Consider the following 15,496-nt stretch of genomic DNA (forward strand, 5'->3'; position numbering starts at 1 on the left):
TTGATAAACATCACAGAAGGAACAAAACCTTGCTTTTAAAGCCTGTTTGGTCAGTTGCCCATCATGATCAATGATTAGTTAAGAATTCAACACCTATTTTGCAATATTATCACTTCATTAAACCCTTCCCTCACAAACCCCACATCCAATCACTGTATAGTTTCACTTATCATTAAATCTTAGAGGATCTGACACAAAGAGGTCAATGTTCAATTACACCCATTTTACAGAGTCGGGAGCAAAGAAGACTGAAGGGACCAGAGCAGTGAGTGCCACCAGGCAGCAGTAGTAGGGAAAGGGACACAAGCAACAACATCCATCACCCTAGTCTCTCAACAAGTAATCCTAACATTGGACAGGGGTAACTTGCCAAGACACAACTTTTGCTGAAACATCTTCTCCCACAGCCACCTTCTCCTCCTGTTTTCTGGAGAGCTGCCTTCCTTGTGCATCCAAGGAATCCGATAGGAATTCTGAAGAAACTAGTTCTTTGTATGCAGAAACTACAATGCATCTTATTTGCTCAGCAAAACGCTCTGCATTGCTACCAAAAAGTTAATACAGACCCTTGCAAATGGTTACAACTCTGCTCTAAGTCCAACAAGGAAGAATTACACCTCAATGACATGTCTGAGATCATAGAACAGGTAACGTGTTCAGTGATCTATGGAAAAGAAAGAGCTAAATCCTCTGAATTGTCAAAACCACATCCCTAATTTTATATAGGAACGGTTTTGATGCAAAAAACCCGAAAAAGGTGAATGGCCAACGAGTCTGGAAACACTGGCCCAGATTCTCAAACTACACTTCGAAATCCACGCAAAGCTGAAAACTCTGAGGATTCACGTCTAACTTTGAGGCCTTGCAAAGGTGCCCTACCAGGAAAGGGACCAAAAAGGCTATTTTGGAGTTTCCCTTTCTATTTACAACAAGAATCTTTCCTTCACTTAGAAAGTCCTCTAGCTTAGAGCACCTGGTCCATGCTCAGCAGGAGACATAAGCACGTATGGAATCCTTACAGCACCTCCTGGTTGGCCCCTCCTTCACTAACCTCTGAAGAAGGAGCACAAGTGCATGGGGGCAGCTGTTCTGGGCTTGCTTCTTGCCAAGCAGACCCTTCTGGTAGCTGAAGGATCTGACACACCTTCATTCCTTTTACTTCCCAGTAGGTCTTTGCCTTGTTCCTCTTTCTCCTCTACTCACATGCTTAGAATGAGAAATCAGAAGAAAACAAATGTTTTGTTGTTCATAAACATTCACAGTCTGAGCGAGCTCCCTGCTCCAGCATCAGTGTTCACCTCATAATTCACTAATGCAACGATATTAAACTGCTTGGTCCTTCAGCCTGAAGTCCACACCTGAAGTCACCTTACACGTTGTTGGGATCCAGAGATATGTAATTGAACTGGACTGAACACGATGCAACCACAGACATAGACAGTGCAGTGAACTAGCCTAATAAACCTAAATTTTACTACAAGTGCTACACCTTTGCTCACAGTTCAGTGATAAAACACCTGATATAAAAAAAATAAGGCCACAGACTCATTTTAATGAATTGTGATGTGTGGCCCATAGATCTTTTTCTCTGGTGATCAGCAGAGCTGGCAGATTAACAGACCCATTCTTTATCTCAGTATTACATTCTCCACAAGCAGCTGCAGTAAATGCCACTGGGAGGCTAAGCTGTCACTGAAAGGAAAGACAGAAAGATGGATTCAGGAAACACATTCTAAAGATAAGGTTCATACTACAAGAGCTTAGTAATCTCCGGCATGGATAAACACAAGTTTTCCTGTACCCCACACACACAGTCTCCTCTTAAGATCTGGAGTTAACAAACTCTCTTGCACACCCATTAGAAGATCCAGCTACTGTTCAAGTAACAACAAAGTAAATGTCAGGCAGATGCAGCAGCAAGCAAAGGAAGCACAAGGAAGATTAGTTGCTGGAACTCACAGCACAAGGGTTGTGGAAGTCTCTCTTGCAAGACCAGATAGGCTTTAAGGATAACTAGAGGTGTCAGGAGCCTACCACAGGAGCACCAAATGGCAGTGATACACATCTTCTTAAGTCCCAACAGATGCTGTGTCCTGCAGATTCACACATCTCAGTGTGGACTGTAAATGAGCCTTCTGAAATGCAGTCAATTCAGTATCTCAGAATCACTCCTCTCTCTCTCCAGGGACTAGCACCCATCTGCCATACCCCTCAGGTAGAAAGAATGGGTCTCAGTTAATAATCCAACAAGTTGCCTTACAATTTATTGAGCTGCTGATGTATTCAAGGAAACACATACATCAATTCCACTTACTGTTTGAAAAACAACTTTTATACAGATACAAACTATAAGGTGCTACATCAGTCTGTGGGCTTCCACTCCTAAAACAAAGGTATTTACTCACAGCGTGAAACCTTGAGGCTTCTTGGCACATCCAACTGTTATCATGGCAATAATCTGATTTGCTTTCCTTCCCAGTTCTCTCCTGGAAGGAACTATTTTGATTAAAAAAAAACAAACCAGAAGATAAGTGTACTGAGTCTGCAAAAGGTGTGGGGTTTTTTCCATTTATAACACCATCCTCCTGCCCCCACCTCAAGAGGTGAGGACAAGCACTATTTGAGAACATTTTCAGGTAATAAACCTTAGATTTTGATCAGAGCCTAATCCTTTGCTATGGCACTTGACGGGAATGACAGACTCAGTTTTACATAAGGAAATGGACTTTAGTCTGACCAAGAGCCAGGCCATAAAAGTTCAAAGGATTCCTCCAAAGTCCCCAGCAGCCTCACAGGGCAATACAGTTTACCCCATTTTACATGCAGCAGTTACTGTGCAGTCTCAAATGCTGCATTTTAGCTAACAGAAGTGTTTCAAGGCACACAACTGTAAATTCAGAGATGTGAAAATAGAGGCATCATTTAAAACATAAACCCAAAAAGCAACTAGCAGATCCTGTCAGCAAATCCAATGCAGACTGGAGCACCACTGCTGCCCCAGGCCCTGGAGATGTCATTTGTCAGAAAAACAAAGATGTTGAATCCTTGCAACCTTGGCACAGAGTACATAAAACCTAAATGTAAATACATCAGTTGGAGTCAACACAACTCAAAGCTCAATACACAGGCACTTCAGGTAAGTTTTAACAACATGGGGATGATGCAGAGATTGTTAACACAGATGCTCCATTAGGAGTGTATGCAGCAGCACGTCTGGGGGTGGGAGGAGATATGCACAGGCCAGCTAGCTGTGCCGACTCCAGAGAGCCTAATAAAAACGTCTAGAAGACAGCTATGAAGGTAATGAGTGTAATAGATTGTTCAAGACATCTGCTTATGCAGTGCTCTGTCTCAGTCCCATTAGCCAAGAGTTACTTGGGTGACAAGCACTTGCTTGATTAGAGACTCTAGACCAAGAACTTGAACCCAAGTCAGGGATTTTGTGGATCTCACCCATAACTTACAAGAATGGTCACTGCTATGTCAGGGTGCAGAGACTCTCCCAGGCCTCCCCCAAAGCAGGGCTTGAGTGTGAGAAGAAAAATATTCCAGAAGCCAAGCTGGTCTTCAGCCATTTGCTCAGCTTCAGCTACTTGCAGTATTAATTTGCTGACCTTTCTGGTAACATATAGGCTTTACAAAAATTGGGTTTGTGCTCACTATAACCCAAGTACTTTGCTGAAGTAGCAGAACAAATAATTCCTCTTGCCATCAGTACAAAACAGTTTGTCAGAAAATACCACTTCAAGCACCTTCCAAGGATAATTGCAGAGCAGATATGAACTCTTTCTGCACACTTAACAGCTTCAAGTGGATTTTGCTAATTCACAAAGCAGAACACTGCTCATCCCATAATGGTGCTGGCAGAAGCAGTCTTGTGGCGAGTGCAGACTTGTCATGTTGACTGCTTTATAGAGTTTAAACAACATTTTCACACATTTCCTCTCCCTTGTCTGTGAGACTTGAATCCGTGCAGTACTCTGTGGTGTTAGATCCTATAGAGCATGAACAGGTCAGCACGCAGACAGATTACTTGTTTTAAAGATGATGATCTTGATGCACCTACCTACAAGTTTAAGCTCCTGTTTGAAACTCATTTCTCTGCCTCTTTGATGGATATTTTAGACCGGTTGCTCTTCACAGCCTCTGCTCAACAAGCACTAGTCACTTCTGCTGCCATTCTTTTCTGTATGTTCCACTTCAACATATAGCCCATATCTCATTAAGTAAGAAAAGATAAACAGCAGAAACTTAACACAAGAAGCTATCTAGAAATTGCTGGCCACAGAACTAGCAGTGCTGTTGAGCTAGATCTAAGTGGAACATTTGTCTCCTTTGAGACAGTAGTCCCCAGACTGTGCAGAGACTTATGGAACCAGGAGGATGGGAATGAAGGCTGTACTCAATGATCTTCAAGACTGATCGCTGCAATGATCTTCTGACATCCAACATGTCTATGTGCTTATGCTTAGGTCTGAATTCTCTTGCAAGCACTAACATCTCTATGCACTAACATCCTATTTAATAAATATTGAAAAGTTGTTTTATTAACCCAAACATGCTTTTGGCCCCAGTAGTACCCTTGCATTCACTGTCCAGTTAACAAGATGAGTTTGGGCATGCTTGATGCAGCTGTGCTACCCTGAGGTAGGGTTTGAACAAATTTCACCTGAGTGCCAGACACAAAAGCACTCCTCGTCAGAAGAATTTTACACATAGCAAAAGTCTCAGCCCAAAATCTGACTGTAGCTACAGCCAGGTCACCTGATATGCCTTAGGAGAACTTCACCAGCCTGGCCTTGCCCAGGCAGGCACCTAGGAAAGTCAGCTGCTGCAGAGTGCTACTTATCAGCTGATAATACACCTTTGCTTTTAAAGCCCAACTCAGTCCATTGCCTTTTTACTGTCTGGGTTTTTAATAGCTACTACTACTTGCCATGTTCCCTTGAAAATTGGGGATTAGATGCACTCAAAAGCTGTTTATAGACATCTGATGCTCCTCCACAGCAGGATACCAGGTTGACTACTTACCACATTTGACTGTACTATTTTTATCCTGCTGTAATCAAACACATTTAACACCCACTCCCTTGTTTTCCCTAAGAAGGATCTTTGTTTCAGTTAGCTCTCTGACCCCAGCAACAGGAGTCACGGAGTTCAGATCACCACATCAACAGCAGGTTATCATTTCCTACCTCAGGAAGTTATTTAAAATACATTAGAAAATGCTCATTTTAAACCTAACCTACCATTGTTGCTAAGTGCCCACAACAATTAAATACCTCCCATCCCCTCCAAATTATTATGTATACTGAGATCAAGCCATGAGTTGATCTTGTGATTGCTGGAAGGCTAAGAGTGAAATTAAAAATCAGAGTTTAGCTCAGTTTGAGCCTTTGGGAATTGTGCATTCCCGTTTTCCTCTCAGTCATGAAAGCTGTAAAATGAAAATCAGCGATTCTTAAATCTTCATTTAAGGGCAGAAGACTACAGAAACAGACCAGTCACCTTCCCCAGGCCACACCACTGCAGGACTGCACTGAAACCATGGGAATGTGCAACCGGGACAGCTTTTTCATTTGCAGGTTCATCCAAGTTGGCCCCAAACCCAAAGCTTGTTCAAGCCTTTTAAATACTAGAAATTATGTCTTCTGTTGGCACCCACTCACACAAACAACACTAAGCCAGGAACTGTATAACCAAAGAGCTCATAAAGGGAGAACCATTCTGCCTTCACTTCCCCTTAACTCCCTCTGGAGGGAATCTTATATATTTTGTAACATTTGACTGCAACATTTTAAGCCAAAAAAAGCCTTCTGTGGCTGGAGAAGTTACCTGGTATATTCAGTTTTTGCTTTTATTAAGTTTAGCTGAAATAATTCTTTTGATGGCTTAGAGGATGGGACACAAAACTTATAAGACTTCAAGAAGTCTACCCTTAAGACTACAATTACATTATAAAATCACCATTAATATCTGCCACTGTTCAATCATCTGAGTTCCAAGGTCTGTTTGGTTTTTAGGGATAAGCATTTACTTAAAAAAGGTTCCTTCTGAAGCAACTGAAATCAGCATTTACACAAGGGGAACATCTTCATGCAAAACCATCCCAATTTAAAAAACCCTGCAAATTCCCAGTGTTCTCCCAATTTTGCAGCAGATGTTTGACTACCTGTATCAGCAGCAAACATCTACACATCCACTGAAGCTGCTATTTTAAGCAGGAGGGTGCCCTTGTGGCATAGGATCACCCTGCACTTCAGTTCTAGAAGTGTAACTTTTCACAAATCCCAAAGACCTGCACAAGGTCCCCACTAGGAGAAGAAATGCAGCTAGAAGATGACTATCAATAATGAAGTTTGTCCTGTGATACCTGCTATCTACAGTAATCCAATTCAGCTCTTGATGGCAACAGAGACATTTTAACCAGAGAACAAGAGTTTATTAGTATGGTTATTCCTCTCTGAATATTCTGATGATGAACCAAATCCTGAGAGACAACACATGACGTTGGAGGGAGCTAAGGAACAACAGAACCAGGGTTTGTTCCCAGGATATAAGCAAAATCTCTGCATGCACAGAGAAGTGAATATCCACAGGCAAGACACCTCTTCCTGCAGGTAAACAACAGTTTGGAGAATATACTCGCTGACACCTTTGCAAACTGTTCCCCATATATATTTTTTAGTGCACACTCTGACTTTTCGTGTTTCCTGCCTCAGAAATACCTTTACTGGGGACAGAATTCAGGCCACAGTTAATTATATTTTTCAGCAAGGCACACACAAGACAGTTGTGCAACATTAACAATAGGCAGAAAATGATGTGTGTTTGCAGAATATGCCAGAACAACAAAAACCCCTGTGGAACATTTCACACAGAAATGTATCCTCAAGGTCTCTTGCAAGTCTCAAGTGACAATCTTACCTTCTGGGCTGGGACCGGCATTCTTCTTCCCCACTGTCTGCCTCCTGCATATATAGGAAAGAAGAAAAAAGTTAGTATGTTTTAATATGGACAGAAGCCAAAGACTTGCACTTCACTGGTTTGCTTGTAGAAAGCAAAGGAAACCCTTGTTGCCTCTGCATGTTTTTGTCACTATAGAGGAACTCACTTTCTGCTCTGTTGTCACTTCATGTTCTCTCAAAACCTTTTCAAGAACTCAACATTACAAGAATTTTTGCCACTGCAGGATGCAGCATGCTTTGCTTGGCCTTCCAATGACCCCTGCCAAATAAGGTGGGCCCAGAGCCAAACACAGTTTACTTCTGGGCAAAAAACTATTCTTTTTTTTAAATAAGTGATGTTGGGCAATGATTCTTTTTGTTTGTTTTTTTAGATTACCTGCATGTAGTCCATATGAATTCTTAGTCCAGTGTCAGCCATTGAGTGTAAGAATGCACAAAATCAGCAAGTAATAAACCTCCCAAATCGGATCGGGCGAGCACATATACATTAGAATGTAGAAAACTGACACACCACACTGCTTTAGATGCAAAATTAATATTCAAAATCTCTAATGTGCTGTGGAATTTTACTAGGCCTACCTACTAAAGCTCAAAGCAACACCTCAGTAGAGAGATCGCAGCAATTAATTCTGCTTCACGGTACATTTACATATGGATTACCAGGCACTGGCTCGAGATGGGGTGTAGGGTCTGTTTGATCAGTGAAAATGTACTACATTCATGTAGGTGTGCAGGAGTAAAAACATTTTAAAACACACCAAGTGTCTGGACAGGGCAGGGGCATCCCAAGACAACCAGAGTTCAGCACTGGGTGACAAGGGAAGCTCTAGCATGCATACACTGCTTTCTGTTTTACACACCACAGCACACCCATGGAAACTAAGGAAATGTGTGTAAGAGATTTCATGGGCTAGGGGAAGGCTGGGGAATGTGATAAATGTCAATTTCAAATGGAGTCAGTGGAAAAAAGGAAATGAGGAACTGCATGTCCCCAGGCCTCTGGTTCAAAGAAGACACATACCTGCCTGCTGCCCAGGGCAGGAGAGGAAGGGAAGCCACACGAGAGGGAGAGATTGTGGAATAGACACATTTACAAAACCTACAAAACCCAACATATGTAACTGCCACGCTCAAAAAAGGGGATGACAGCAAAAGCTGAGTTTCTGTAAGATAACAGTATAAACAGATGGGCTTTTTTCAAGAATCTTTTGAACTACATTCTTTGTGCTTATTGGATGCAAAGCTCATATTCAGTTTCCTTTTTAATAGAAAGCTAAGTGCAGATACTCCTGCTGGTTATTCTTTATCTCTTCTATTTAAATGATCTGAAACTGTGAGACAGAAGAACTGGAAAATACATGCATGCTACTGGCCTTCTAAGAACAGAACTAGGACATCACTATGTGGATGTTCATGTGGAGCCACCTGCAACCACAAATTCAAGCTGAAACCTGCAGACCTGTCAGGAATACCTTCAACTCATCATACCTTAAAACTAACAACTCAATAGGAAGCTAGCACTCCCGACCCCTTAAAATGGAACACTCCTGCACTAGCTTGTGAACAGAGGGATGTGGCATGTCCTTTACACTACTAGTTGCTAAGAGTGGTGGACAACTCACAACATATCTCAATGGGTTCTCCTTAACAGACCCCTATATTACTAGTTCTTGAAGCAGAAGTTAAAACAACTCCACAAACAAAACACACACACAAGATCTATAGGAAGAGGATTCAGTCAGTCAAGTATCATCATCCCTATTAAACTGAGGAAGACACCATCACTACAGTTACCATCACTGACTGGCTTTGCCCAGTCCTCAACCCCACCCCACTATTTTGAGTTACATGACCTGATGCATTAGGATGATGGCAGATGAGGATGACAAACTCCAGTGTAAGAAAGATACCAGAACCACAACACCTTTCATTCAGGATGCTATACCACTTTAAGGACTTGGTGTGCTGAATGTCCTCAACAAGACAAGAAACTGGAAGCCAGCATCAGCTGTGCAGTTAGATTCCTTTGAACAAATGTAGTAATCTCAAGTCCTGTTGCTGTTTAGGTGTGTTTGTTAGAGTTGGAACTTCTCAAACCCTACCAGAGCACAAGCTCCAATGAATTCCCCGTGGGCTGACAAGAAAGTTGATTCAGGGAGGCAAGAGGAAGAGGTCAGAGGGGAGGGGAAGAGGTTTTGTTACAAGCAGGATAGCTAAAGACATGATGGGGTTTCTGAATCAGCCAAAACAACTCAAAAGTGTATATTTGGTTAGAGAACAAGTTCCTCAAACCCGCAGTAAGGTAAAACAACTGAAAGAGCACTTGAAATCTCTGCCGCACTGTTAAGGAACCTAAGCTGTGCAAACATTTTTAGTATTATAACGAATGGCCATTTGCACATGCCAAAAAAAGCCTCGTCACAGCAAGTGGCAATCCTGGTATGTTACAGCCAAAAGTCCCAGAAACGACAGGAGAAGTTCCTGAAATATGCGGTTCATTATCTTAGCGCCACTCAAAATTCAGCCCTTAAGAGCTCAGTGTGGAGGAGGCTAGACATGGCCCAATCCATTACCATCTGTCTGTGCTGAAGCTCTTACAAGATCTCTTTAATATTAGACATAAATGTAGCAGACTTGTGTGAGAAGCACATCTATGAAGAATATAGCTAACTGTCTACAATAACAGGACTCTAGACAAGCGCAATTTGAACAAGAGATCCATTGCCAGTACCTGTGATGCTATCTGGGGCAAAACGAACCAGCACTAGCCTCCCCCTCTAGCCTGCAGCCTGCTTCCTCCCCATGAGGTATAACCTCATGTTTTGTCCTGGTATTTACAGAGTGGTCAGATCCAAGTATCTGAATTATCTTCACCCCATCAACTACCTGCTTTGCAAATGCAACCATACCTTCTCACAGACAGGGTATTCAGTAGGAAATAACCTTATAGCTGATGCTTTCATAGTTTATATGCCACCACTACATTTCTCCTCTTCCACAAGTCCATGTGACCCTCCAATGTACACCATACCTGTCCTACAGTTCTCTGCATTGTGTTCTGGTCACTATGGACTTCTGTAGCTGCAAAACATCACAAAAACCTTAGTAACCGTCAGTCAAAACTAAGCTGCAATGACAAGTCACCCCACTAGAGGGGAGGGCAGGATAGAGCAGCCGTGCCCGATGCACGCTTCAGTGAAGGAAATAACTCCAATACTGACATGACTACTAAAATAAGCACCTTCACATTTTCTTGCCGTTTTCAGTATTTTTCCGAAGAGGACGAAATACTGCTGCCAGTGCAACAATTCATCAGCCAAAACGTGGATCAAAACGTTCTTTTCTGAGGACATCTTTGAGAAGGCAGTTTACACACTTGCACAGCTTCTGTGGACACTAAATACAGCCATTTGGAAGTGTGACCTCTGCCAGTGATCCATTTCAACTTTCAGAGCTGCCTTTGCACTGGCAGTAGCAAGAGCCATGGATCTTGCCCCAGCCCCAGGTTCCCTGTGCCTTGCAGCACTCGTGCCGTAACCACAGCACTAGATGCAAGAGACAACAGCTTCCATGAGCTGCTTGGAGTCCTGATGCTGGATTGCTTCAGCCTCAAACCAGCCTCCTCCACAGTCCTGCAAGGAGGAGGAAGCTGAGCAGTACTGATGAGCTCCAGAGGGAGTCATGCCCTGCTTTCCTTGACCAGAAACAGAGGCCTCAGGGGAAATGGAAGGAATGAGTCGCATAGCTCTAAACTAGGCCACGATATTACACGCAGTTTAAAGTGAAAGATGAAAAATTCCATCTCTGCTCCTTTCAGGCCATGTAGGACAGAATATGCAAAACATTAATCCTGTTTGTGCTTTGATCCACTGCCAACTATCTGTCATCAAAAGGGCAAGGGAGAGGAGAGAAATTTTTTGAGTGCTATTCTGTTCTACACAATGGGAGTCACTCCATGTCACGCAAACCATTCTGCTCTTAGAAACCTCCTTTTTGCAGACTGATGTAATGATAAATGAGATTCAATCTTCACTCCTATGTACAGAGACTGGAGTTGTCTGCCTGTATTTAACATTAGGATCATCACAGCAAGTTCTTTTACTGCAAGAGATATGATTATTAGCATAAGTCATATGTCTAACATACTCTGCACTTCCATTAAAACCAAGGAACATTTCACACAGACTACACCCTAAAAATACATCTTCCAAACCTTAAAAGATATTCTGATTTAATAACTGCTTGCTACATATGATTTTATGCCAACATACCTGACTGTACAGACAACGCCTGGGAAGTGTTTTTATCAGGAATGTGAGTGGTCACAGCCATCAACATCAAGAGAACGCTGACAATTTAGACAGTTTTCACCTCATAAGTCAACATTTTGCCCATAGGTGTGATGTGCACACTTCAGCCATTACAGAATTTCTCCCCTCCTTCTGCATTTTCTAAAGCTTGGCTTTTGGATGGGCAATTTCATTATTTTCATTGCTTGGTAAACTCTTCCCTTTTACAGGAATTCTCTGCACAGCAACAGACACCAGGAGTGAGTGGATGTGACGTCATTTTCATTTCTTGAAGCAGCTGATTTTCAAAGTCAATATTGTTCATTTTTTAAAAGACCCTTATAAACAGGGGCAGAGAGGCCTTGTGCAAGAGCAGAAATGCAGAAGCTATTTTGTGAAAGGCTGTGCAAGACGGTTAACTTGAAGCATTTACACCTCTCCTAGCAAAGTGCAACTGGCAGCTTCTTATTTATGCAACAGAAAACTAGCAAATACAGATTCTCCCAAACCCACAGCAATGCCATCAGAGAGGCTTTGCACTTAACATTGTGAACAACTATGGACCCAATCTCAAAAGAGGTACTACAAAGAAAAGGCTTATAATTAAATAGGCAATTTTCTAGTTCTATTCCTTTCCTTGGCTAGATCCCATCCAGTTGTTCAAACACACACTAAGTGTCTGTGAGTCGAACATGACCTTTGCTGGGAAAAAGGCAGCTGCTTCAGTCAAATCAGAGGCTGTGCATCCAGGCACTGATCCAGTGGTTAAACCATGTGAACACTCCTCTTTGCAGCACCCACCAGTCTCTCTCCCAGTGTATCTTTATTTGGATTACAGCTGTAGGGTGCACTGCAAGGCTCCTCCACACAGGAGCTCTCCTTGAGTGACAGCAAGTATTAAGCAAGTCAGTATAAAAAACATCCTCCCGCAACTATTACCCAATGCACGGATAACCCAGTCTGGTCAAGTATTGCAGAGAGGTTGCCATCACTGCAGCCACAGCCTTTCCTCTAATGCAATACGAGTCACACAGAGATAAGAACATCCACTGGACATTCAAGTTCCTTAGGGCTCAGTTCAACTTTTGACACAGCCACACAGTGGCATTAGAGATGCCCTGGGGTATCCAATGTCTGCACAGGACTGGCATTAGGTGCCCAAAGAAGCAACTGAACAGAGGTCCCTGAAGTCCAAGGGACCAGGATCTGTGCATGGGATTGACAACACCTTCCAAGATTAAATATTTGTCAGATGTCTATTCAACAGCAGGCCTTGCACAGGGCTGGTCCTATCAATAATCTCAAATCATCTGCTGGAACAAAGACAGACAAATGTTTGAGTCAGATTGCCAAATATCTACTACACATTTCTGTAGCAGAGACACTTTCATACAGTAGTCTGAGTTGTATCAATCTCTTAAATAAACTGTGTTAGCAAAAAGCCCACACATAACTGCATTTGCAGTAAGGCTGAAGTGCCAGCAACAACACTCTGGCTGGTAAAAAGAAACAAGGGCTGACTCAAAAGCCTGGGTTAATAAAGGGTTCTCTTTTTTTATTGCAAGAAGCCCAAGACTACACACAAATTCACCAGCTAGAGCTTCTGGGGCCAGAGGGAGGATGTTGAATGTGTTAATGGCTAACATTTCCAGCCTGACTATGTCTAGTAGCAGTTTGGTACTAAAAAGTTGATTGGACCACCAAAAAAAGGGGCAGTCAGACTTTGCAAGTTCCACAACTGCAGCATGGAGAACAAAGACAACCAGAAATCTGCAGTGGTTTTTGTGCACCAGTTTATTCAGCATATTATGGGAACCATCAACATGGTAGCAACCTGCAAGTACTCTTGTATAGAGGACAGGTCTCAAAGCCCAATTGGAAACCAGTTCACTTAGAACTCTTTCGTCTCTGGAGATAGTTAACCATTATTAAAAATGATGCAACTAATTAATAAAGTCACCTAGTATGCTCCAGAGAGCCAGCTCATTGTTGCTTTTTGAAATTACTTACATTTGCCATCAAACACTTTTTAAAAATAGAACCTGCTTCCAGGATGCTTTTGACATAAAAGTTCTTCAAAAAGCTAAGCTGAGCAAACTAGGCCACAAATGGGAAAGGGGAGAACTGTGATGTGTTTTGCATAGTGCCTTTACCTCTCCAAAGCTATAGGGATAAGGGATAAACAAGTAGCTTTCTCCAGCCATTTCTCTTTCACCCATCACTATTTGCATGAAATGTTTTGAATGAACACCATTTTCTCTCTCACATTTCTTCTGTGTTTGAGGTTCCACATAAGCAACAGCTTTCTGGAGCCAAGTATTCATTGAGAGGCTGGCATTCCTTCTGGATTGTTTTCTGTATCACTTTGCTGTGTCAGTAATTGGTATATTTAGGTCAAAGACATTGTGCTACTGGCTCCGGAGAGGGAAAAAAACAAGTTCCTTATCAAAGCTTTCATCTTCCCACCAGAGCAAAGAGATTTATGCAAACCTTGCTTAGGTGAGGCCTCACTAAAAACTGTAGAAATAAAACTCAAAACACTTGAAGACAAAAAATTAGAAGCCTCCAACTGGTACAGCAAGAGGCAGGATGAGAAATACAGTGTGACACAGCCTGCTACACTACACCACAAGAGCAGATTAAAGAGGAGATTACTGTCAACTGAATTTCTGCAGTGAAATAAGCTTGCCTGATGGGGAGTACAACAGCTTTTGCCTTAATCAGAGACGCACCCAAAAAAGAATACAAACATTGTAGAAACACAGTCACATTTAATATCCCTGCAGCAAAGGAGTACTATACATAACTTCTTTCTAAAACTGTGTAGTAGCATATCATCTCTATAACATGGTACTTTCTCTTAGTGTCAGATACTAATAGAAATAAATCTATTGTCTCCCTGAATAGACCTTTCAACGTTGTGAAAGTACGACAGAAAAGGCAGACATTTAAAGTAATTATGCTTTGCTACATTTAATGCCCCTAAAAACCTTGAGGATACCTGCTTAATCACCTGTTAGGCAAAGCTAATGAAGTTGTCCACTAGAAATCTTAAAGTCTAGAAGGATGTTTCCCTACAGCAATAACAAATGCTTACAGTGATGGGACAAGTGCAAGAAAACTCACTGTATAAACACAGGTACTATAACTCCAGTTTTCTTACTGGGAGATGTCGCTAATGTCAAAGGTATAGTTTGACTAAAATCAAGTCAAGGATATGCATGTGCACACTGGTGAATCTAAGGGCAGAGCTTCCACACAACGAAGAGTCTGTGATTAAAATGAAATCCCAGCTCCACAGGTTACTGCAACAAGCAGCCGTTCATTACCCATTCAAGCAGGGTGACGCATTTAGATGGATGAAATTATCCCTATGCAATTATGAAGGATGGATAATTCACACCTCAGACCCTCTCCAGTCACTACCTGTTAATACACAGACCTTGCTCAATCTTCCAATGCACTCAAGAGCTTTCAGAAGCAGCATGGCCATGTGCACCTCCTCACCCACAGGGGTGACATCTTCACCTTAGAAGCTGGGCCTGTTTCCAGCTGAGACAGTCTCCTGAACTGCTGCATTAAAACAGACAGCTAGAACTTGAAATGAGCAAACATTGAACGTGGTTTAAAAATAATGAGATATTTGGGTTCCACTCCTCATGCTTAAAGGCTATTTTAGGAGGAGGAAGGTGGAAGGAAGGGAGGTACACTGCAAAGGGAAGGGTCTTTGTCTTGCAATCAGCCGTCTTCCTGTTAGCATCTAGTTTACCTTGGTGCACACTCACAGCAGCCTCATTTGTATCCCTGCTGCAGTTATCTCCATTAAAAAACAGGTAGCTATTCTCAGGCTTTTTTCAGGCACAGGTCAAGTTACAACTCCAGTGCTTTGCCTTTTCCCGGAATATACAGTAGGGTCACTAAAGCAATGCTGATTCACCTGCCACAGATATAAAATGCATTATTCCCATAATGGGATCTGGATACCATTCCTACTTACGTCACAGCTGTGTCCACAGAAGGAAGCTGTGCCAGCATAGCTGTCTTGTAAAAAGTCTAATTCCTGGTCAGCAGCAGCACAATCAGGCAACTAGGGCATTTCTATTTTGACAGCTTGCCTTAAACTACACAGAGGAAAGCACATGCAGCCACCTATGAGACAGAATTAAGCTGCACCTTCACCCCTCAACGGCTCAGCAGTATGCTCTGAAAGTCGAGTGGCTGTCTGTAACACGCAAGCAT

At 42.3% G+C, this 15,496-nt stretch overlaps 1 protein-coding gene across 1 annotated transcript in view; it reads right to left on the minus strand.

Annotated features, from left to right (window-relative positions):
• Nucleotides 1-15,496, minus strand: part of SSH2 (slingshot protein phosphatase 2) — a 97,206-nt gene that overhangs the window by 58,022 nt on the left and 23,688 nt on the right. The window contains exon 2 of the mRNA XM_062012010.1: nucleotides 6,928-6,971. Within this exon, the coding sequence (XP_061867994.1) occupies nucleotides 6,928-6,971 (44 nt within the window). The remainder of the gene's footprint in view (nucleotides 1-6,927; nucleotides 6,972-15,496) is intronic.

Source organism: Colius striatus, chromosome 20, assembly GCF_028858725.1.
Source record: "Colius striatus isolate bColStr4 chromosome 20, bColStr4.1.hap1, whole genome shotgun sequence".
NCBI classification, from domain to species: domain Eukaryota; kingdom Metazoa; phylum Chordata; class Aves; order Coliiformes; family Coliidae; genus Colius; species Colius striatus.